The sequence below is a fragment of the Poecile atricapillus genome, chromosome 23, assembly GCF_030490865.1.
Source record: "Poecile atricapillus isolate bPoeAtr1 chromosome 23, bPoeAtr1.hap1, whole genome shotgun sequence".
Lineage (NCBI taxonomy): Eukaryota > Metazoa > Chordata > Aves > Passeriformes > Paridae > Poecile > Poecile atricapillus.
Window position 1 is genome coordinate 6,987,514 of NC_081271.1, and position 21,605 is coordinate 7,009,118.

General features: G+C 50.5%; 1 protein-coding gene across 26 annotated transcripts in view; it reads right to left on the reverse strand.

Annotated features, from left to right (window-relative positions):
* Positions 1–768: 768 nt before the first annotated feature.
* IGFN1 (immunoglobulin like and fibronectin type III domain containing 1) overlaps positions 769–21,605 on the reverse strand; it is a 41,263-nt gene continuing 20,426 nt past the window's right edge. For 2 of the 26 annotated variants that reach the window (XM_058855843.1, XM_058855844.1), the window contains 17 exons: positions 21,301–21,472; positions 19,693–19,965; positions 17,259–19,295; positions 16,836–17,210; positions 15,489–16,778; positions 14,149–14,273; positions 13,588–13,729; positions 12,319–12,615; positions 10,728–11,027; positions 9,668–9,841; positions 9,153–9,281; positions 8,419–8,721; positions 6,146–6,234; positions 4,903–5,098; positions 3,494–3,793; positions 2,726–3,052; positions 769–1,350 (listed from right to left, as the gene is read on the reverse strand). In XM_058855843.1, coding sequence (XP_058711826.1) covers positions 1,337–1,350; positions 2,726–3,052; positions 3,494–3,793; positions 4,903–5,098; positions 6,146–6,234; positions 8,419–8,721; positions 9,153–9,281; positions 9,668–9,841; positions 10,728–11,027; positions 12,319–12,615; positions 13,588–13,729; positions 14,149–14,273; positions 15,489–16,778; positions 16,836–17,210; positions 17,259–19,295; positions 19,693–19,965; positions 21,301–21,472 — 6,543 coding nt within the window. In that variant the 3' untranslated portion in view covers positions 769–1,336. The other 24 variants (XM_058855864.1, XM_058855857.1, XM_058855856.1 and 21 more) reach the window with 24 other exon arrangements.

Here is a 21,605-nt window from a genome sequence, read left to right on the forward strand (position 1 = left end):
CAAGGATCCCGAGTGCCAGCAGAGGCTGCAGTGGTGCCACAGCCCAGCAGCAGCACTGGGACCTTGGTGACAGGGAGCCACAGGTCAGGGGACATCCTCTGGCTGTTACAAATCGCTCCTGGAAGGAGGAGCAGCCCCCCAGACTCACAGAATCTTAAAAAGATTTGGACTGGAAATGGAAACTTAAAGACCAACCAGTTCCATCCCCCTATTTTCCATGAGGAAATAGCCAAGGCAGCCGCTGGGGTGCAGGGGACACCCAGCCCGTCCCTGCGGATCCTGGTGGGATGAACACTGTCCCTGTGGGATTCACCTGGATGCTCCCAGGCCCTCACCCCATCACCCTGGGATGCAGGAGCTGCCCTGCTGGGACTCCCCTGCCTTCTCCCCACACCTGACTGGTTTACAAACTCCAGGCTGGAGAATGCAGCTGCCGGTGCTGGAGAACAGTGGGACCCTGGGAAGGACCTGACCTCCCAGGGTGAGGAATGAACCCACTCGCCGCTGGGGGAAATTCTACCTCCGTTCCCCTCTGCACTGGCCAAAAACTGCATCCCTTTCCCCCAGCAAAGGGGGAATCTCCGCTGTCCCCCCAGTGCCTGGGACCAGGAGCATCCCCAAGATTTATCCACAGCCTGGGTGTGGGGCAGGTCCTGGACATCCGTGCTGGGACCGAAGCCAAGGAGCTGCGCCGGTGCCCCGGCCCAGGGGATGCTGCCGTCCTGTGCAGCACCCCGGGAATTTCAGCTACCCCACGCCAGGCTGCTCTGAGATTTCATCTCCTGCCCAGACAAAATGACTTAGGGGTTAGATTTATCTATTTAGATGCTACTGGTAGTAGAACACATGCAGAACTGCTTCTGCCAGATTTGGGAAACCTGCAGAGAATCACATGGGATCCAAGGTGCTTGTTTTGGCTTGAAAAAACATATGTGAAAGGACCAGAGACCCCTGATGTCCAGAAATGTCCTTGTTGTGGGTGAGTGGTGTGGCAAGATGATCTCTTCCATCTGTGTTCTCCACAGAAAGTTTCATTTCGGCCAATTATTTTTCCTCTCATCTTCTGTGTTCGTGAAGCTTCTAAGCTGTGTTTTAAAGGTCTCATGGAAAGCCTGATCATTAAAAAAAATAAAATACAGTGCTCTTAAAGCTTTTTCCCCTCAGTATTGATGACAATGCAGCATCACGTTCAAAGTACAATTACTGGATCTGAAAAATAATGTCCTCAGACTATGAAGAACATCTGACCATAAATGCACAGCCTTCATATGGAGGAGTCCTCAGCCAAACCTTCTCATCCTGGGAGCCATGCAGGGATGTCCTCAGCAGGGCCATGCTACAGGGAGGAGTCTGAAAGTGAGAGTAAGAGAGAAGCAGCTCAGGGTTGTAGTGAGGGAGATCAGGAATAGTCTGAAAGGCTCCCTGGGAAGGGGAGCTGAAATGTTACAGGGCCTGAAAGTCTGCAAGGGGGTGAGAGGGGTTTAACTGACCCATTTTGCCACTCCTGTAATCCCAGTGAGGTAATTTGCATTTCAAGAAAAATATCTGACTCCAAGTAAAGGATATTTCAGTGGATATAGTCACCAACAATATTTCTCCATAAGTATATCCAAGAGTCTGTCCCCAGCCTGTCCCACTGCCCTTCCATCCACATCAGGATCCCAATAGCTCTGACCATGTCCCTCTCTTTCCTCCCTGTGTTTCCTCCCTTGTGTTGGCTTTGGCCAAACATCAGCTGTTCTCTCAGTGTTTCTCAGCACATTTGTCAGGGTCTTTATTCTGCAGCTCCTGCACTGGAGAGAAATCTAATCTTGGTATTATCCTACCTAATGAAGATGGGATTGTTCTTTCTAAAAAATTCACTCAAGCTCAGCCAAAACCTCTGGTTTGTGCAGAAATCAAGTGGTTTCTCCCATCTGCCTTTTCATTTCTGTTCTCTTGGGTACTGGATCACGAGTACCATAATTAGGAATTCAGTAAGCCCAAATGTACCATTCTTTTCAGCAGGTGGAGCTGTTTGGGGAGCGTGTTTGAGGCCCTGGGCAGCAGTGACTGATCCAGCAGGGAAGCAGCAGTGCAGAGTTACTGTCCTGGGGTGACTTTATGATACTGGTATCCCCAATCATCTGGTTTATGTTATATATTAATTTCTGCACCTTTAAGGCTGGCTTTGAGAGCAAGAGAGGGGGAAGAAGAAGCCGCAGTTTGTGTTAAAGAAAAACATCACTCCCACACATCTCGCTCCTGGACTGTGGTGTCTGCAGCACGGACAGACAGCGGGACAGAGCTTCTCTCTGGCTTTTAGTTGGTTTTAGCTAGCTGAGGCAGAGGAGTTCCCTGGACCTTTGTTTTCTTCTTTGCTTGTATCTGTGCAAGCCTGCTCTGGACTGAACACCCAGCCAAACCCCGGGAGCTCACGCCTGTGGCCCACCAGGGCCTGGGCCTCGGCACTTTCCAGCGCTGGAGGGACTGATAAGAACCTGAGTGAACTGAGCTACACCACATGAAAAGGACTTTTCTTCCTAGACTTGCCATCCCATCCAACAGCAAGAGGTTTTATTATTTCATATTACTCAATTTCTGTTAAATAAACAGCTTTTTCCACTTCTCTCCAAAGAATTTTTTTTTTTCTTTTCCCGGACCAGAAAGTGAGGAGGGGCATTTCCCTGGGGAAATCCCCATTTGGAGTTTTCCTCCCTAATTTGCCCTAAACTAGGACAGTTACCTTTGATGGCGAGGAAGGCTTTGCTGAAGGCACGGCCCATTTCATTGCTGGCTTCCACCATGTACTCCCCCTCATCCTGCTTGGTGACCCCCAGCACCACCAGGGAGCACACTCCAAAGTCGTTGGTGCAGAAGTAGTTGGGATCTCTGGAGAGGTCTCTGCTGTCCTTGTACCATTTGATTTTGGGGGGGGGATGGCCCCCAACAGCGCAGCTCATGTGACACTCGCTGCCTGTCACCACGACATGGCACTTGAGTGGCACCAGGAACCTCGGGGGCTGGTTCTGGTTAACTCCCCTGTACTTCTGTGCTTGCACTCGAAACTCAGCTGTGAAAAATAAACCAAACACACTCAGATACTGCTCCCAGCACTGCAGGGTCTGCAGGGGTTTGCTTGTGCATTGTCTAGAATTCTGCAAATTCACCTATAGATTGTAAGCTCTTCTGCTCCTCAGAATTACCCAACATTTAACTCTGAAGTCAGAAATTTTGGTTTCTACAATACTGAAGCCTTAGACTTTGCTGGGAATTCATTTTGGGGCAAATTTTCATGTCATAATGCCTGGGAATGAAGGGTCTGTCTGCACAATGTCCCTGCAGAAAAAGGACAAACCTTCCCTGCCCAGCTGGAATTCCTCAGGGCATCTCTGTGCATTCCTGTTCTGGGCAACTGAATATTCCCAGGAGGAGAGACCCATTTGAGGGTGGGGTGCTAGAAGCAATGAAAGAAACAAAACACAACACAGAGAAACACCTGAAAATGTTTTACCCTTTTTTTTCCAGATCCTCCAGGGCTGCACAGTCTCTGATGGCTCACTGGCTCCCAGGTCATTTTTTGCCACAACCCTGAAGTAATAATCCCTGCCTGGGACCACCCTGGTGAAGGTGAACTTGTTGTTGTAGATCAGGTCCCCCAGCACATGCCACAGACCCTTCTGGGATTCTCGTTTCAGGACAGTGTAATAAAGGTTCTTCTCCCACTGCTCAGATGCTGAGGGGTCCCAGGTCACTGTCACTGTGTTGGGCACATTCTCCTCCAGCTGGATGGCTCCAGGGGGCTGAGGGACATCTGCCAGGGGAGGAACAATGTCACAGCTGTAAGGGACAGTGGCACAGAACCCTCAAAACCTGTTGTATGTCTGGGGCTGAGTGACCATCCTGGTCAAAATTCCGTTCCTTCTCCAGGCACACAAATGCACTTGCTATGAACTGAGCTGCTGCTGCACAATATCTGCACTTGCTGGTGGGAGAGGAGGGCAGCAGAGCCCTCCTGGGGAAGCTGGGAGAGCTGTGCTGTGTCCCACAGCCTGTGCTGACCTCCCTCACTCAGTTTGCATCAGTGGATTGCTCTGTGAGCAAGTGAGATCACAAAGTGCCCAGACAATCTCATAGAAAACTGTACCTTGGTTCTCTCTTTGTCTGCACGGCCAAACTGCATCAGAGCTCACCCTGCCAAACTCAGTTTGTGGCCTTCTGCCTATTCACAGTAAATCATGGAATCCCAGACTGCTTTGGGTGGGAAGGGAACTTAAAACTCATGCACTCCCACCCCCTGCCATGGGCAGGGACACCTTCCACTATTCCAGGTTCTTCCAAGCCCTGTCCTACCTGGCCTTGGACACTTCCAGGGATGGGGCAGCCACAGCTTCTCTGGGACCCTGTGCCACCCTCACAGGGAGGAATTCATTCCCAATATCCCATCTAACCCTGCCCTCTGGCTGTGAAAGCCATTCCCCCTTGTCCTATTCCTCCAGGCTCTCATCCCAAGTCCCTCTCCAGCTCCCTTGGAGCCTCTCCAGGCACAGGAAGGGGTTCTAAGGTTCTTCCCAGAGCCTTCTCCAGGGGAACAGCCCCAGCTCTCCCAGCCTGGCAGCAGAGCAGAGGGGCTCCAGCCCTTGGAGCATCTCTGTGGCCTCCCCTTGAATTGCTCCAGCAGTTCCATTTCCTTCTGCTGCTGGAAGCCCAGGGCTGGAGGCAGCTCTGCAGGTGGGGTCTGACCTGAGGGGGCAGAGGGGCAGAATCCCCCCTGCCCTGCTGCCCATGCTGGGGGATCAGCCCAGGGCATGTCCAGCTCTCACCCACCAGCACCCCCAAGTCCTTCTCCCAGGGCTGCTCTCAGTGCCTTCATTCCCTAGGATTGGAGTTCCTGGTAGATCTGTATGGATGGCAGGGAGTTACCTGTAATTTGAAGCTGGAAGCTGAAGGTTTCCCTTTTCCCCAGCCCATCCCCGAGCTCGATGCTGTAGGTGCCGCTGTCAGTGATCTCAGCTGCCCTGAGCAGCAGCTGGGCACTTCCATCCTTGGTGCTCACGGCAGCCCGGCTGGGAAGGGGGAGCCCATCCTTTAACCAGGTCACCACCGTCTCAGGAGATCCCTGGAAACAACATCCACTCACAGCCACTTGTTTCAGCTCCAGACTGTGTCTTATGCCTTTAATTTCATTATCTTACCCTAAATGTGTACCTCCACGACACAGTAATGTTTAGAAATACCCACAATGGATCTGAGAGCCCTGACCTGCTCTACAGTTTCTTTAAAGATTTTTTTCCTTTTTGTCCTTTAAGGTTGTTATCACAGTAAAGCATTCAGAACTGTCAAACAAGTTATGCCAGATCAAGGACAGATAACTTCAGGAGTTAGTATTTTCTGCTTTAAAATAAAAAAATCTGTTATTTTTGGAAAGAAAAAACATCCTTTTAGTCTTTACTTCCATTGTGCCATCTTTGGTCTCTTCTCCCAGGATCAGGAGAAAGGCCAGAAAATACACACACTTCATCACCCTCCTTTGGTATCCCAGACTTCACAGGATCATGGAATCATTAAGGCTGGAAAAGACCTTCAAGACCATCAAGTCTAACCCATGCCCCATCCCCACCTTAAAAGCACTGAGTGCCAAATGCAGCTGTTCCTTGGACAGGACTCCCAACCTCCCTGGGCAGCCCCTTCCAAAGCCTGCCCACACTTTCCATGTGTTGTTCCAAGCTCACAGCAGAGTTCTGTCAGTGCCTGCCAAGCTCTGGAGTCACAGAGCTCAAGTGCTGCTGCTTGGTGAGACAAACACAGTGCAGGTGTTGCTGGAAATGCAGCCCCAAGGCCTCCTGAGGGAGTCACAGGGAAATCACAGATTTGGGAATTCTGACAGAGCAGTACCAGATGATGATAACATTGATAAAGCAAGGTGGACAGCACTGAGCCGTGTTTGCAGAGGTTAAGGAATGACCACATTGTCAGAAAACAACAATGCCAAGACTGACAGCTCAATTCTGGCTTGTGTTTTCCTCACCCTGAAAGGCCAAATTATTTGCCCAGTGACTTGTAGACAAAATTCCACGACAAAAAACCAGTGGCTCAGTTTTCCTGTCTGCTATTGAGTGCATCATAAAACCAGGCAGGGAATTCCTCCAAAGCCTTGCATACCCACCTCAAAGGGAATCTTCACCTGGATGGGATTCCCTGCTTTTATAACCAGGAAGCTTTTCACTGTGTCATCTATCAGAAACCTGGGAGAGACTGGAAAACACAAAGATTACTCCCAAAAGGTGGATGTTGGTGCAGTCACTAATGACAATCACGGTGTTCCACCCCCTGGTGCCTCTTCCAGCTGGGAGAGGCTGGTAAGGAATTCACAGTGGGAAAAACGTCCCTGGTTCAGTCCCAGATTTACACCTTTCAAATTTCATTGCTATTTGTTTATCACTATGACTAAACAAGGGAAAATGATGTAAAAATACATTCACAACAATCTCTGCATTCATGTGATGTCTCAGTCACAGAGGAATTGTCTCTTTGCCACACTTTATTGCATCACAGGGATCATCTTTTGTGTTTAAATGGTGTCTGGAAAAAGGAAATTCCAATGGACAATTATAAAATATACATGCAATACAGAGCATGGAGTAGCCACAGGAAAGCTGTCAGAGTTTATCTAAAATAGCATTTTTTAGCAATCTAAAAAATACAGTTTATCTAAAAAATATTTTCTTTTCTCTTTTCATCAATATACTACAGCATTTAGTATTGCTTTAGAAATACCAAATACAGTAGTGCTAAACTGTATTTAGTGTTTCCAGTATGGAAATGAACACCTGCTTTAGATGGATTTCTTTTATTTTTTATTTACTTTATTGATAAATGGGGTCTCCAGGTATATGCCAACATAGACATTTTCACTTAGGATCCAAGTTAAGGAAGAGGAACCCCTCACAGAATTATCTCATATCTTTAATTCTGCAATGTTCCCAAAGAGCAGGAAGAAAACAGAGTTGCAGATTGTAAATAAAGATGGAAAAGTGAAAATGGTGAAAAATTTCAAACTAAATGGTTAAAAAGTAAAATAAAGTATCCAAAAAAGCATAAAAAATTGTGAGCAAGCAGGAGTAAAGTACATATGGGTTCTGTCTGGTGACTGTGGTGTGGCCCTGCACAGGAGGCAAAATGTAAGTGCAAGGAGAAAATGGAGTTCTGAGGTTGTTTTATCAAAAGGAGTCTCTAAATGAGCTGAGCACTGTGCACTGCATATCTAATATCAATTAATATTGAGACTGTCCTGCTGGGGTGAGCAGATAACCCCAAGGTGAGGAGGAGCACAGCTCATCCCACATCCCATATCCCACATCCCATATCCCAGTGTCCCACATCCCATATCCCACATCCCATATCCCACAGCCCAGTATCCCACATCCCATATCCCTTATCCCACATCCCATATCCCATATCCCACATCCCATATCCCACATCCCATATCCCACATCCCATATCCCACATCCCATATCCCACATCCCATATCCCACATCCCATATCCCACATCCCACATCCCATATCCCACATCCCACATCCCATATCCCAGTATCCCATATCCCATATCCCAGTATCCCATATCCCACATCCTATATCCCATATCCCACAGCCCATATCCCATACCCCACATCCCACATCCCATATCCCACATCCCATATCCCACATCCCATATCCCATATCCCAGTGTCCCACATCCCATATCCCACATCCCATACCCCATATCCCATATCCTGAGAGTGCCCCGTTCCCAGACCAGAGCCCCATTCCCAGGGAAGTTCCCCATTCCCAGGGAAGTTCCCCATTCCCAGGGCTGTGCCCCATTCCCAGGGCAGAGCCCCATTCCCAGGGCAGTGCCCCATTCCCAGACCAGAGCCCCATTCCCAGGGCAGTGCCCCATTCCCAGGGAAGTTCCCCATTCCCAGGGAAGTTCCCCATTCCCAGACCAGAGCCCCATTCCCAGGGCAGTGCCCCATTCCCAGGGCAGTGCCCCATTCCCAGGGCAGTTCCCCATTCCCAGGGGAGTTTCCCATTCCCAGGGAAGTTCCCCATTCCCAGGGCAGTGCCCCATTCCCAGGCAAGTTCCCCATTCCCAGGGCAGAGCCCCATTCCCAGGGCAGTTCCCCATTCCCAGGCAAGTTCCCCATTCCCAGGGCAGTTCCCCATTCCCAGGGCAGTTCCCCATTCCCAGGGCAGTTCCCCATTCCCAGGGAAGTTCCCCATTCCCAGGGCAGTTCCCCATTCCCAGGGCAGTTCCCCATTCCCAGGGAAGTTCCCCATTCCCAGACCAGAGCCCCATTCCCAGGGCAGTGCCCCATTCCCAGGGACGTTCCCCATTCCCAGGGCAGTGCCCCATTCCCAGACCAGAGCCCCATTCCCAGGGCAGAGCCCCAGACTCACCCCCAGGAGCAGCAGCTCCAGCTCCAGCCTGGATCTCCAGGGGCTCCCCGTGGCCGCGGCTGCCGAGGGCCGTCACGCGCAGCAGCAGCTTCTGCCCGGCCTGGAGGCCCTGGAGCCTGCAGCAGGTGCTCTCTGCAGGGAGGGTGAAGCACTTGGTCCAGCTGGAGCTGTTCCAGGGCCTCATCTCCACCTCGTAGCCTTTCACATCATTCCCATCTTGCACTTCAGGTTTGTTCCACGTCAAGGTGACGCTGGTGCTGTCACTACTGCTCACTTTAAGGTCCTGCACTTGGCCTGGAGATTCTGGAAGGAGAAATTTTACTTGAACTACTTTTCTAGGATTTCTCTTCCCTTTTTCCAGTCACTGCCTGAGATTCCCCCAACGTTCTTGCAGTGCACTGGATTTCCATCCTGCTGTCTTCCCCACTTTGTGCCAGTTCCTCAGAGCTGGATCTGGCTCCTTGCTCATACCAGCCCTGCAGTAAATCCACAGCACTCCAGAACACTCTGCAGCCCATCCTGAGTGTTCCTCCACACTGCTCATTACCCACACTGGGATCTGCCAAACCTTGGCTTGGACACCCTACAGGAAATCCTTCAGTTCCTTCCTCCAGCCAATTCTCAGCCGTGAAACATTCCCCAGTTACTGATCCTTGTCCCCACACACTTTTACAGAGGAATTAAGAGCATCTCCTGTCCACCAGTACCCCAAAAGCAGAGCACAGGGCACTCACTGGTGGGGTCCTGGGCGAAGGCGGCCTCTGAGGGGTCACTGGGCTGTCCTGTGCCAGCAGCATTGACAGCAGCCACGCGGAACTCGTACTGCACACCCTTCTTCAGGCTGCTCACCTTCAGCTTCTTGTCTGCAGAGAGAAATGTGTTGCCTCAGGGGAGCTGTTCCCCATCAGGAAAGGTGACACAACAAAGTTGTGCCTTAGTCCAGGCAGAATTATGGACTGAAAAATTCTTAGGAGCCGTAAGAGCTGCCACTGATTCCCCTGCCACTGATTCCCCACCACTAGGTGATCACCACAAGTGCACGTGATCTTCTGGGATGTGTTCACTGTATTCCTTTCAAAATCAAACAGCCCTTGAACCACAGAATCCCAGAATCTTTTAGTTGGAAAAGACCTCCAAGGTTACCCATCACCACCTTTATGTGAAAGGTGTAAGATCCTAAGCAGCTCCTAAACCTGACACTTTTGCTTTTTCAGATCCCCCAGGCTGTTCCAGGAGTCAGAGCACCCACCTTTGACAGGCACCTTGGTGACTGGCAGCCAGGTCACAGTGCCCTTCTTGCGTTTCTGCACCATGTATCCCATAATTTGGGAAGTGCCAGTTTTACAAGGAGCTTTCCAGGATATGGTGATGGTGTCCCTGCTGGCACTGATGATCTCAGGGGGATCTGGGGCACCAGGGGAAGCTACAAAGAGATGAGGGCTTCATTATTAGCATGTATGTTTTATTGCAAGATAAAATTGTGTAGATAAAATTGTGTGAAATTTCTTCTTCCAGAAGAAATTACACACAATCCCAGGTATTCCTACGGATGTGCTTTGAAAACCTGGCTGAGACCTGAAGTTGAGTATCCTGTTCCCCACACAAACTGAATCCAGCATGGGCTCTGTTCCTGAGTTTGGATTTCACAAAAGACCTGCTGTCATCAGGACTGACCATTCCTCTGCCAGTGGGGTGTGTCATTCCTACATGACATGACCAGGCAGCATCATTCTTGCTTTCAACAACCTGAACTGGTAACAAAATGGATTTTCTTTGCTCTCAGGATACAGAACCATGGGAATGAGAATGGAGAAAGAAGACAATGAGAACTGAACATTGCTCTCTCTAGTACTGCATTTGTGCTCGTGGCAAACCTGTTCTAGTATTAAACTCCTTGAAGGATGAAGACAATATTCAGTTGTTTGGAGATGAGGGGAATGGAGTGGTCATGCTGAGAAGTGCTGCACATACAGAGACACTCCTTTGCCTGTGGAGTTGAGGAAAGGCCTCACTTTGCAGGCACACTGGGAAAAATTTCCTTTGATCTTGATGCATTTTGCATTTCCTCCATGAAACTTCCTTTCCAATCCAGAATTATTCCATGACCAAGGAATAATTACATCTTGCTCAGCATCAGCAGAGTGAGCCTACAGCAAACTGCTGTTCTTGCTGGGCAACCTCCACAGCTTTGTGTGAAGACTGAAGTTGAGATCTGTAGCAACATCCACAATGCAGTGACTTTGATTTGATGTCAGCTTTGATAATGAATTTCCCAATTTGAATCATGAATGATGAGAAGTTCTCCTCACCTTTACCAGCAGCCTTGACTTCCCCCGACTCCAGCGCATCACTCACTCCCTCGGCATTCACGGCCCTCACCCTGAAGTAGTAGCTCACGTCTTCCTCCACTTTGCTGGTGGTGAAGGTGCTGCAGCTCCTGGGGGTTTCTCCCAAGCTCTCCCAGTCGTTCCTGCCCACCTGCTGCCTCTCTATGAGGTACCTTTGCACTGCTTTGCCCCCGTCATCCTTTGGGGGCTTCCACTGGATCGTGATGTTGTTGGCAGAGCTTTCTACAATTTTTATGGGTCCTGCTGGGGCCTGTGGCTTGTCTGGGAAGATGAACAGAGACACAGTTGGCTCCAGACCCAGACCTGCTCCTGGGTTTGGAGCAGACACTCCCTTGCTCACCAGCTGGGAGACTGTTCCTGATGAAATACAGGTACAGTTGTAGGATGAGGGTGGGGCACATGAATTGCCCCTTCCAAATTTGCACTTTTTAAACTTTTGATGGAGAAGATGGGAAGCCATGCCCTTGCTCTCCCTTGTTCTCATAAAGCATTGCATCAGTTCAGCTTGCTAATACAGGCAAAACATCATTTCTGGTCTCCCAAAGGTGCCCAGACATTTATGGGAAGGCTGAATTGGACCTTGATATCTGTCTTGGGTTGCAGTGCAAGATGTAACCAAAAGAATGTATTCTATCTGCTGAAACTCACTGGGACAGTGCTCTTTATCTCCTCCAGGACCCATCCTCCCTCCAGGGGGATCCCTTCTGTTCATGGCCCATTGAGTCTCACTGCATGGCTGATACAATTCCATCACCCCATGCTCAGATGCTCCACCAGGGGAAGGAGCCAAGCATTTCCACCTGGATCTCTTTGGAGACTCCAAACACCACAAGCAGCCTTTCTCCACTGGATCCCAGAGGAGACCAGACCCATCTACACCAGCACTGCACCTTCAGAGGAAAACTACACCCTTCTGTAAGATCACTGCTGCAACAGAAGCACATCTGTCCCTCCAGGAGGGCTGCAGCCACCACTTCATCACACTGCTACCAACACCCTGGCCAACAGGCTGGCAGGTTGTATTCTGACTGTCACTGGCTTGTTGGTTGTTTCGGGATTTTGGGGTTTTTTTAAAGTTTTCATTTTGTACTACTGCATTTTTATTTTCATTTCCTTAGTAAAGAACTGTTATTCCTATTCCCATATCTTTGCCTGAAAGCACCTTAATGTCAAGATTACAATATTTTGCAGGGGGAGTGGGTGGTTTACATTTTTATTTATTTCAAGGGCAGTTTCTGCCTTCCTTAGCAGACACCTGTCTTTCTCAAACCAAGACAAAATCCTGTTTCACATTTGCATGTTGTGTACAGTCACATCTCCCACAGTGTGTGAACATTCAAAACTCAGCTGCATAGACCATGAAAAACCAAACTGGGTTTGTGCTTCCTTGTACTAAAGGGCAAGAAGCATGTTCAGCCATCAGTCCTGATTTGGGGGCAATACACAGAGTCTTGTTCCTCTCAAAATACCCAGTCACTCTAAATAAGGTTGTCAATGGATTCCCTGGCTAAGCTTTACAGCGAATGCCACAGTGAATGTCACAGCATCTTACCTATCACCACGAGCTTTAGGTTGATCTCCAGAACACCACTGTCGTTCTTGAGCCTGACTTTGTAATCCCCACAGTCCCTCCTGCTGCAGCTGGAGATGGACAGGGTGGTGCAGGTGTCTGTCTTGTCCACACGGATCCTGGTGTCATCCCCCAGCTCCATCCTGTCCTTCAGCCACGCTGCCCTGATGGGCCCTCGACCCTTGAACGGGATCTGCAGCTTCACCGCCTCCCCAGCCTTGGCCACCGTGGGGACACTGGTCAGGTTCTTGAGGAGTACTTTGTCCACCTGGGGAGGATCTAAGCAGGGAATACAAGCTGATTAAAAATCACAATTCAAGGAGGACAAGGCTCACCTTGGAGGGAAGGGATCCCCTCATGGTGCTGCCAGCAATGTTTAGAATCTCACGATACGTGGATCTGAACCTTCAGTCAGTTGTCCTTTGCTACAGGAAAATTATCACAACATTTTGTGGTATCACACTGTCCTTTCACTAGAGAAAGTTCCTCCTAGGCAACACACTAACCACAAGAATGAAGAATCTGCCCTGATGTGGGGGCAGTCGAGGCAGCCAGCAGTGTGGCCACTGTCCTGGAGAGAGAGCCCAGAGCCTTTTACTCACCTTGCTCCCTTTCAAGGGAAAGCCTCAGCTGAGGACCTTTCTGTTATGGTAACTTGCTGTCTCGACCCCAGCATGCCTTTCCCTCCCATGTGTATTATTTGTATCCCACTGGCCCTTCCCCCTTGCTCTGCCCCTGAGCCCTCAGATCATTGGCCCTGTTGCTCCACCCCACCCCCTGCCTTTCCTTTATAAACCCCTGCACCCTCTCACTCCCTGCTTCTCTGTCCCTGCACCCCTCTGGAGAAGCAGCAGAATCAAAGCTCCCTGTGGAACTCCATTCAGGGACCCTGGCTCTTCCTTCTGAGCAGCAGCAGTTCCAGCAGCCCCTCTAAGGGCTGTTGCTGAATCCCTGGGGCAAGGCAGGTGTGTCTGTGCACCCAAGGTGTCCCATAGGAGACATTTCCTGGGAAGGTAGCGGCATGACACCCTGATAAAGCATTTTGTGCACCCCAGAATCTGAGCTGCTGACAGAAGAGTCCCTAGTTAAATTCACAAATGCAAAATGAACCAACCTGTAAAAAAAGCATTTCCCATTTATCTTGTAATTCATTATTATAAAGTTGTCTCGATATCCAATGTCATGTCTCTGAGTAAATATATTACATGTAAAGCCCATCTCATGCTCCCTTGGTGGTTTGAGGAGACTCACCTTCAACAAAAATTGAAGCTTCAGTTTTTACATCTCCACCTTCAAACCTGTATTTACCAGCATGAATATCTTCAGCTTTGTTAATGATCAATTTGTGGACAAGACCTTTCTTTTCAAAGACGACTCCATCCATGCTCGTTAACTACAAAGTAAAAGACAGAGACCTCTCCTTTAAAAATAAAAGGAAAAGATGCAATCTAAACCTGAAGCTGGCCAGACTACAATTTGAAATGCAGATGAAAAGACTTATGAATGTCATGCATGTTTAATGACAATATTCTGGTGTTCTGCTGCCTAGAGAAGCTGTGGCTGCCCCATCCCTTCAAGTGTCCAAGGCCAGGCTGGATGGGGTTTGGGTCTTGTGGGAGCTATCTCAGCCCAGGGTGGGACTGGATGATCCTTCAGGTCCCTTCCAACCCAAACCACTCTGGGATCCTGTGAACCCTTCCAGGGCCCCACTCAGACTGCAGGTGACTGTCAGGGGGAAGGACACCCTTAGCAAGCAGAGCCAGAGAGCAGAGCATTGCCAGCCAAAGCCAGCAGCAAGCTGGAGGAACCCACCTTTAGGCCATCCTTGAACCAGGTTCCTGTCACATTGTCCCTGCTGACAGTGCAGGACAGCTCGGCTGGCTCGCCCTTCAGCACTCGCACGGTTGCCAGCTGCTTGTTGAGGTAACAGCGTGGGACTGAACAGGGTGAAGGGAGGGAAAGAAGCTAAGTCTGTGTTACAGAGAGACACCTGGAGCTGAAAATGCACATGCACATGAGGGGAAAAGAGCTTTAAAAAAAAAAAAAAGTCCTCTGGGCAGGAGAGGCTTTTTGCCACCTCGCTGTGAACCAGCTGGGTACACTCAGTGCCCTGCCAGACCTGCAGCCATCCCAACGTCAACTGCATCCCAACATCCACCTCATGGGCAATGGATTCATCACAAATCACAGCATCCAGCTGTGGATTTGCTAGTTTATGTCTGTGCTAATTGTCTTGGCTCCCTCTACAGCCAGTGGAAAAACCAGGGTGTGGATATACTGCTTCATCCTCCTCTTCCTCTGCACTGACCACACACAGGGCTGCCCAACACATCCCCCTGAACAGACCCAGGGACACTGTTCTCCAGCCCTGTATTCCTCTTTCCCTTCCCAAATTCTCCATTGTCATCATAATCCCTTCTCTAATATACACCCCACTCCTTCCCCCTGAACCCCAATTTTGATGATTTTACTTCCTTGTTTATATTTATGGTTTACAATGATAATTCTTAACTTGTGAACAATGCCATGAGGTGAATATTCCCCTCTGATTATACACCTGAAATTTCTCATTCCTACAATTTTCACATCATCATCATCATCATCTTGGTAGTGGAGCCACAGGTCTTACTCAAATGGCTGCAAACACATTACTCCCCTCTTACTCTATGCAACACCTTATTATTCCTGATGTTACAAGAGAAAAGAGCTCTTTGCATTATATAATCCCATATAAGCAGGCACAGAATTGTTCCCAGAACTTGCAAAACACAGTTTTTGCAGTTTGAAAAATAAAATGAAATGTTCAGTTTTGAATTGGAGCAGTATCAAAGAAACATGATGATAGTCCTCAAAACTTTATGGGAACAGGTATGCTTGTGAACTGGTCTGTTCCATGATAGGTGAAGCACAAATGAAGAGCTGAGACCTAATTTAGATAATTTAGACAAAGAAAGTAATTTAGGCCTTTCAGGCAGTTTGATCAGAGCAAACTGTGTAAGATCAAACAGTGGGAGAATTAGGAACAGATCACGGGACAACCAAATTTCTACAGAGAGTTGTGTTTATCTGAACCATAACATCCCATTTCTTTGCAGGATTAGGGATGTGAGTATCAAAATGCAAAGACCAGGAGTCACCAGTTAACCACGTACCTTTGAGATCATCCAGGACACTCCGTCTCTTTTGTCCTGTGCTTTCCGTGTTCTTCAGGGAATCATTTGCTTTAAGATCCAGGTCAGGTTCCTGGTTTCTCTGATTTGCTGAAGGAGGTCCACCAAAAGGACCTGACATCTGGCCATAGCTCAGTGGACCTTGACCAAGCCCACTTGAACCACTCCCATCAACAGATCTGTCATGGGATTTACTCCCTGCCTTTCCAAGGGCAGAATTTGTGCCATAAAGGGAGCCCAACTGCTCGAATTCTCTGCCTTCTGCCCTGGCTCCTCCTGGACCTGACAGGGACCCTCTGTCACCAGCTGAGCCTTTGTTCCCTGACCCTGGGACATCACCAGGAGTGCCCTTTCCAGTTTCACCTCTCAAAGATCTACCAGGATGTGCATCCAGCCCATATTCACCATGTGATCCACCAGCACCACCTCCACCTTCTTTAACGTGGACTGAATCCCATTCATCCCCTGCCAAGCTCCCAACCCCACCTGCACCAGCCATGGCTACAGCTGAACCTCTGTCCTTGCCATAGGCAGACCCTGCACCCCACGGTGCAGAGCCTTCCCTGGAAAAGCCTTCTCCTCCTGTTCCACCTGCATATCCTGGAGCTCTGCTCAGTGTGCCATCCGTGCCACAACCAGATCCCATCACTTCCTCACCCCCAGCAGGAAAATGAGCAGCTCCTGCCACAGCTGGGAGACCATCCTTTCCATAGGGACCCAAAACTCCCCCTGCACCACCAACACCAGCACCAGTTCCAAATGGGAGACCATCCTTTCCACAGGGACCCAAAACTCCTCCTGCACCACCAACACCAGCTCCTGCTCCAGCTGGGAGACCATCCTTTCCATAGGGACCCAAAACTCCTCCTGCACCACCAACACCAGCTCCAGCTGGGAGACCATCCTTTCCATAGGGACCCCCTGCACCACCAACACCAGCTCCTGCTCCAGCTGGAAGACCATCCTTTCCATAGGGACCCAAAACTCCCCCTGCACCACCAACACCAGCTCCTGCTCCAACTGGGAGACCATCCTTTCCATAGGGACCCCCAGCTGCCCCTGCACCACCAACACCAGCACCAGCTCCAACTGGGAGACCATCCTTTCCATAGGGACCCAAAACTCCCTCTGCACCACCAACACCGGCCCCAGCTGGGAGACCATCCTTTCCATAGGGACCCCCTGAACCACCAACACCAACACCTGCTCCAACTGGGAGACCATCCTTTCCATAGGGACCCAAAACTCCCCCTGCACCACCAACACCAGCTCCTGCCACAGCTGGGAGACCATCCTTTCCATAGGGACCCCCAGCTGCCCCTACACCACCAACGGGGAGACCATCCTTTCCATAGGGACCCCCTGAACCACCAACACCAGTCCCAGCTGGCAGACCATCCTTTCCAAAGGGAGCTCCAACTTCTCCTTCACCACCACCCCCACCAACACCGGCCCCAGCTGGGAGACCATCCTTTCCATAGGGACCCAAAACTCCCCCTGCACCACCAACACCAGTCCCAGCTGGCAGACCATCCTTTCCATAGGGACCCCCAGCTGCCCCTGCACCACCAACACCAGCACCAGTTCCAACTGGGAGACCATCCTTTCCATAGGGAGCTCCAGCCCCCCCAACACCAGCTCCAACTGGCAGACCATCCTTTCCAAAAGGACCCAAAACTCCCCCTGCACCACCAACACCAGCTCCTGCTCCAACTGGGAGACCATCCTTTCCATAGACACCCCCCCCAACACCAGCTCCAACTGGGAGACCATCCTTTCCATAGGGACCCCCAGCTCCCCCTGAACCACCAACACCAGCACCAGTTCCAAATGGGAGACCATCCTTTCCATAGGGACCCAAAACTCCCCCTGCACCACCAACACCAGCACCTGCTCCAACTGGGAGACCATCCTTTCCATAGGGACCCAAAACTCCCCCTGCACCACCAACACCAGCTCCTGCTCCAGCTGGGAGACCATCCTTTCCATAGGGACCCCCTGAACCACCAACACCAGCTCCAGCTCCAACTGGGAGACCATCCTTTCCACAGGGACCCAAAACTCCCCCTGCACCACCAGCCCCACCAATACCTGCTCCAATGGGAAGACCATCCTTCCCATAGGGAGCTCCAAGTCCCGCTGCACCAAGACCACCAAAACCAGCCCCAGCTGGGAGACCACCCTTTCCACGTGGAGATCCAAGTCCCCCTTCACCAGCACCAGCCATATCACCAACACCTGCTCCAAGTGGCCGACCATCATACAAAGCCTCCCCAAATCCTCCAGCACCACCAGCACCTGCTCCAGCTGGGAGACCATCCTTCCCATAGGGAGCTCCAAGTCCCCCTGCACCAGGCCCTCCAGCACCTGCTCCAGCTGGGAAAGCATCCATTCCATAAGGAGAGCCAGCACCTCCAAACCCACCACCTACAGCTCCACCAACTCCAGCTCCAACTGGGAGTCCATCCTTCCCATAGGAACCCCCAACTATCCCTGCACCAGAAGCACCACCACCACCTGCTCCAAGTGGCCGACCATCTGGACCATACAAAGCCTCTCCAAATCCTCCTGCACCACCAGCCCCAGCTGGGAGACCATCCTTTCCATAGGGAGCTCCAAGTGCTCCTGCACCACCAGCCCCAGCTGGGAGACCATCCTTTCCATAGGGAGATCCGAGTGCTCCTGCACCACCAGCCCCACCAATGCCTGCTCCAATGGGAAGACCATCCTTCCCATAGGGAGCTCCAAATCCCCCTGCACCAGCTCCACCAGCTCCACCAGCACCTGTTCCCAGTGCCCGACCATCTGGACCGTACAAAGCCTCCATTTCTGTTGTGGAATTGCCATGTGCAGCAGGTACAGCCCCATCTCCACCTGGAAAGCCTCCTGGCCCATGCAGTGAGCCAGATCTTCCTGCCTGCCCCAACTGACCACTGGCATGAGGTACCAAGCCCTCCTTGCCATAGGGAGTCCCTGTTTGTCCCTCTCTGTTTATGCCTCCATACACATCACCCACAGTGGGATGCCCATCCTTGCCGTGGTGGGGCCTCATTTCTCCTGCCATTCCAGCACCTGCAGCATTCCCCCCAGCTCCAGTCCTGCTGAACAGATCACTCACACTGGCTCCCACTCCAGCTGAATCAGGATCAAGTCCATGTGGCACAGAACTTCCACCACCCAACCTTCCAGCACCCCCAAAACCAGCTCTGTAGCTGGCATCACCTGAATTCCCTTCCTTGTCATGCTGGGATCCCAAACCTCCTCCACCATCCATGTCAATGTTAACAGCACCCAGCACACCCTCACCTCTGCCACCCACAGAATTCCATTCACCTGCCCCTCCTGCTGCAGCACCAGGACCTGACACAGAGTCCACCCCATGGACAGCCCTTAACCCACTTCTGCCTCCTAAGCCTTTCAGTCCAAAGGTGCTGCCACCATTGGCTGCTGAGTCTCCATCTAGACCTGCTCCAGAGAACTGTCCAGACCCCATCTCTCCGTTCATCTGGGTTTTGCGTAGACCCTCTTTCCCCAAAAATCTTTGGCTTCCATCATCAGAATCAATGGAGTGTCCTTGGCCCCTGCCTTGGCTGCTGCCTTGAGTTGTCCTGTACCAGGCACTTTTCTCTGCACCAGAGGATGCGGAAAAGGAAGAATCTTCAGCAGCAGCTTGTTCTTGGCGCCGAAGCTTCCTCGCCCTTTCATTGTCTGCCATTGTTTCTTTCAGCCACTCAGATGTCTCCCTTTCAATCTGTTCTCCTTCATCCTGTCTCCTCTTTCCTTTGGCATCTGAAGTTGCATTGTTTCATTGGAGCAGATTTGCAATTTACAGAAAAAGAGGGGAACAAAATGGCAGAAAATCAATAGGACATGCAGTGCATCAACCATCTCACCCTGCCCTCTGCCAGTGGGAAACCATTCCCCCTTGTCCTGTCCCTCCATCCCTTTTCCAAAGTCCTTCTGCAGCTCTCCTGGAGCCCCTTTAGGCCCTGGAAAGATCTTCAAGGTCTCCCTGGACTCTCGTTTTTCCCACACTGAACACCCCCAGTTTTCTCAGCCCTAATTTTGGAATTAGAGGCTCAGCAATTCCTTTCCCATCAGAGCACCTTCTCCCTGAGCCAGCAGCCAGTGAGAAGAATGTTTTGTGCCAACACACCATGGGAACAAGCTGCTGCCAAGCACTCACACTCCACGAGGAGCCAGGCGCTGGAGGAGCCCTGTCCCGCGTCGAGCGTGTACAATCCGCTGTCCGAGGGCCCCACGTTCCTCACAATCAGCTGGTGGCTCAGGCCATCAGGTGTCACAGAGATCTGGTGCTTGGCACTGTTCTGCAGGGGGTGGCTCTTGTGCAGCCACAGGGGCTGGTGGCAGGGCGTGCACAGCACACACTGGAACTGCGCGTCCGCGGCCTCGGCGCAGCGCACGTCGGACAGCGGCTGCCGGAACCGCGCCGGGATGGCTGCGGGGAAAACCAAGAGCTGTGGGAAGGAAACGGCTGGATCTGGGCTCCAAGGAAAACTGTTTCAGCTGAAGGAGGAAAGAGCAGGAAGTTGTGGTGCCTCTGAGCATCGTGTTACTGAGAAAAAGGGAAAACTCGGGTGTGCTTCTGTGCCCAGTTCTGCGGAAAAGCAGAAAAACAGATTTTTGTCTTTATCATTTTCTGAGACATTTGTACCTCACAGCAGTGATGTGCTGCCAGTCTGTAGTTATTGCTGTGTTCCTGTAACATGATACTTGGATTGGGTTTGTTATTATTCTGAGTTTGTTATTATTCTGAGTTTACAGAAGCAAACTGTGAGATGGGGCATGTCAGGGAGTATCACCCACAGCCACACTGGTGCTGGGACTCAGGTTTGCTCCCTTGGACTGCAAATGCAGCACCTCAACATTTCATCACTTTCCTGTGCCTGGGTCTGAGACACAGAGTGTGTGCCCTTGTCAATGATGCCTGGCTCTGACATCCAGGAGAACACTGAATTTCACATAACATGAAATTTATGGGCATGTTTTCATGGTGATACATGAAAACAAAAAGCTAAAAGTGCGAGTGTGTAGATTAGAGAGTTTTTTAAGTCACTGGGTGAAAAAGTAAGTTTAGAGTTTAAACTAGTTTAGAGAGCAGGAGACAAGATGGAGGATTTAGAGTGTTGTCTCTTGTCCTTCTTTCTTCTCCATGTTCTTCTCCTAGAGGTTTTTGGGCAGTAGTCAGTGATTGGATAGAAAATGCCACAGTGCAGCACACAGGTGATGGGTCATTGGGTCATTAAGAAAAATAATACACGTGTCTATTGTTAATTGGATAAGAATAAGTACAAAGATAAAAAGGCTGCACAGTTTGGGGCCATTTTGTGCCGTCAGAGCAAAAATGTGCCAGGTTGTAGTGATTCAAACTTGTGTACAAAGTCTGGAGAGACCTGCCAAGTTTTGTGATAACATCCCAATAAACACAAGAAACAAGATCCTAACGAGCTTTGGAGTTTTCTCCCTGACCCAGAGAACTGAGATAAACAGAACTCCCCATGAGGGGGTGTTCTGAAGGAGCCCAGCTCAGAAGAGACTGGGAAATCCACGTGTGAGGAGAAGTGCAAGCAGAACCAGAAAGAAAAACAGTTTCACTCCTGCTCCTTTTCATCTGTTCCAGACAGGAAGCTCTTACTGGGCAGCACAAAACCAGCCCACTGTGGAGCTCAGGAGTTCCTGAGCTTTGCACTTGCTCCTAGACACGATTTTCCAGCACAAAAAAATAAACTTTTGTCACAATTGCACATCACATCCATCAAACTGAATTCCTCACCTTGAGCATCCAGTTCAGTTGAGAAGACAGGGACGTCCTCCACCCTGACCTGGTACACCCCGGCATCCTCTGGCTGCACATCATTGACAGTGAAATAATATCTCCTCCCAACTCTCCTCAGACAGTGCTTCCTGTACTCATCCCCTGTCCCGTACCTGAGCCTCTCACCATCCTGAGAGAGACACGAGAGAGAGGGAGAGGGAGAGGGGAGAGAGGAGAGGGGAGAGAGGAGAGAGGAGAGAGGAGAGAGGAGAGAGGAGAGAGGAGAGAGGAGAGGGAGAGAGGAGAGAGGAGAGAGGAGAGAG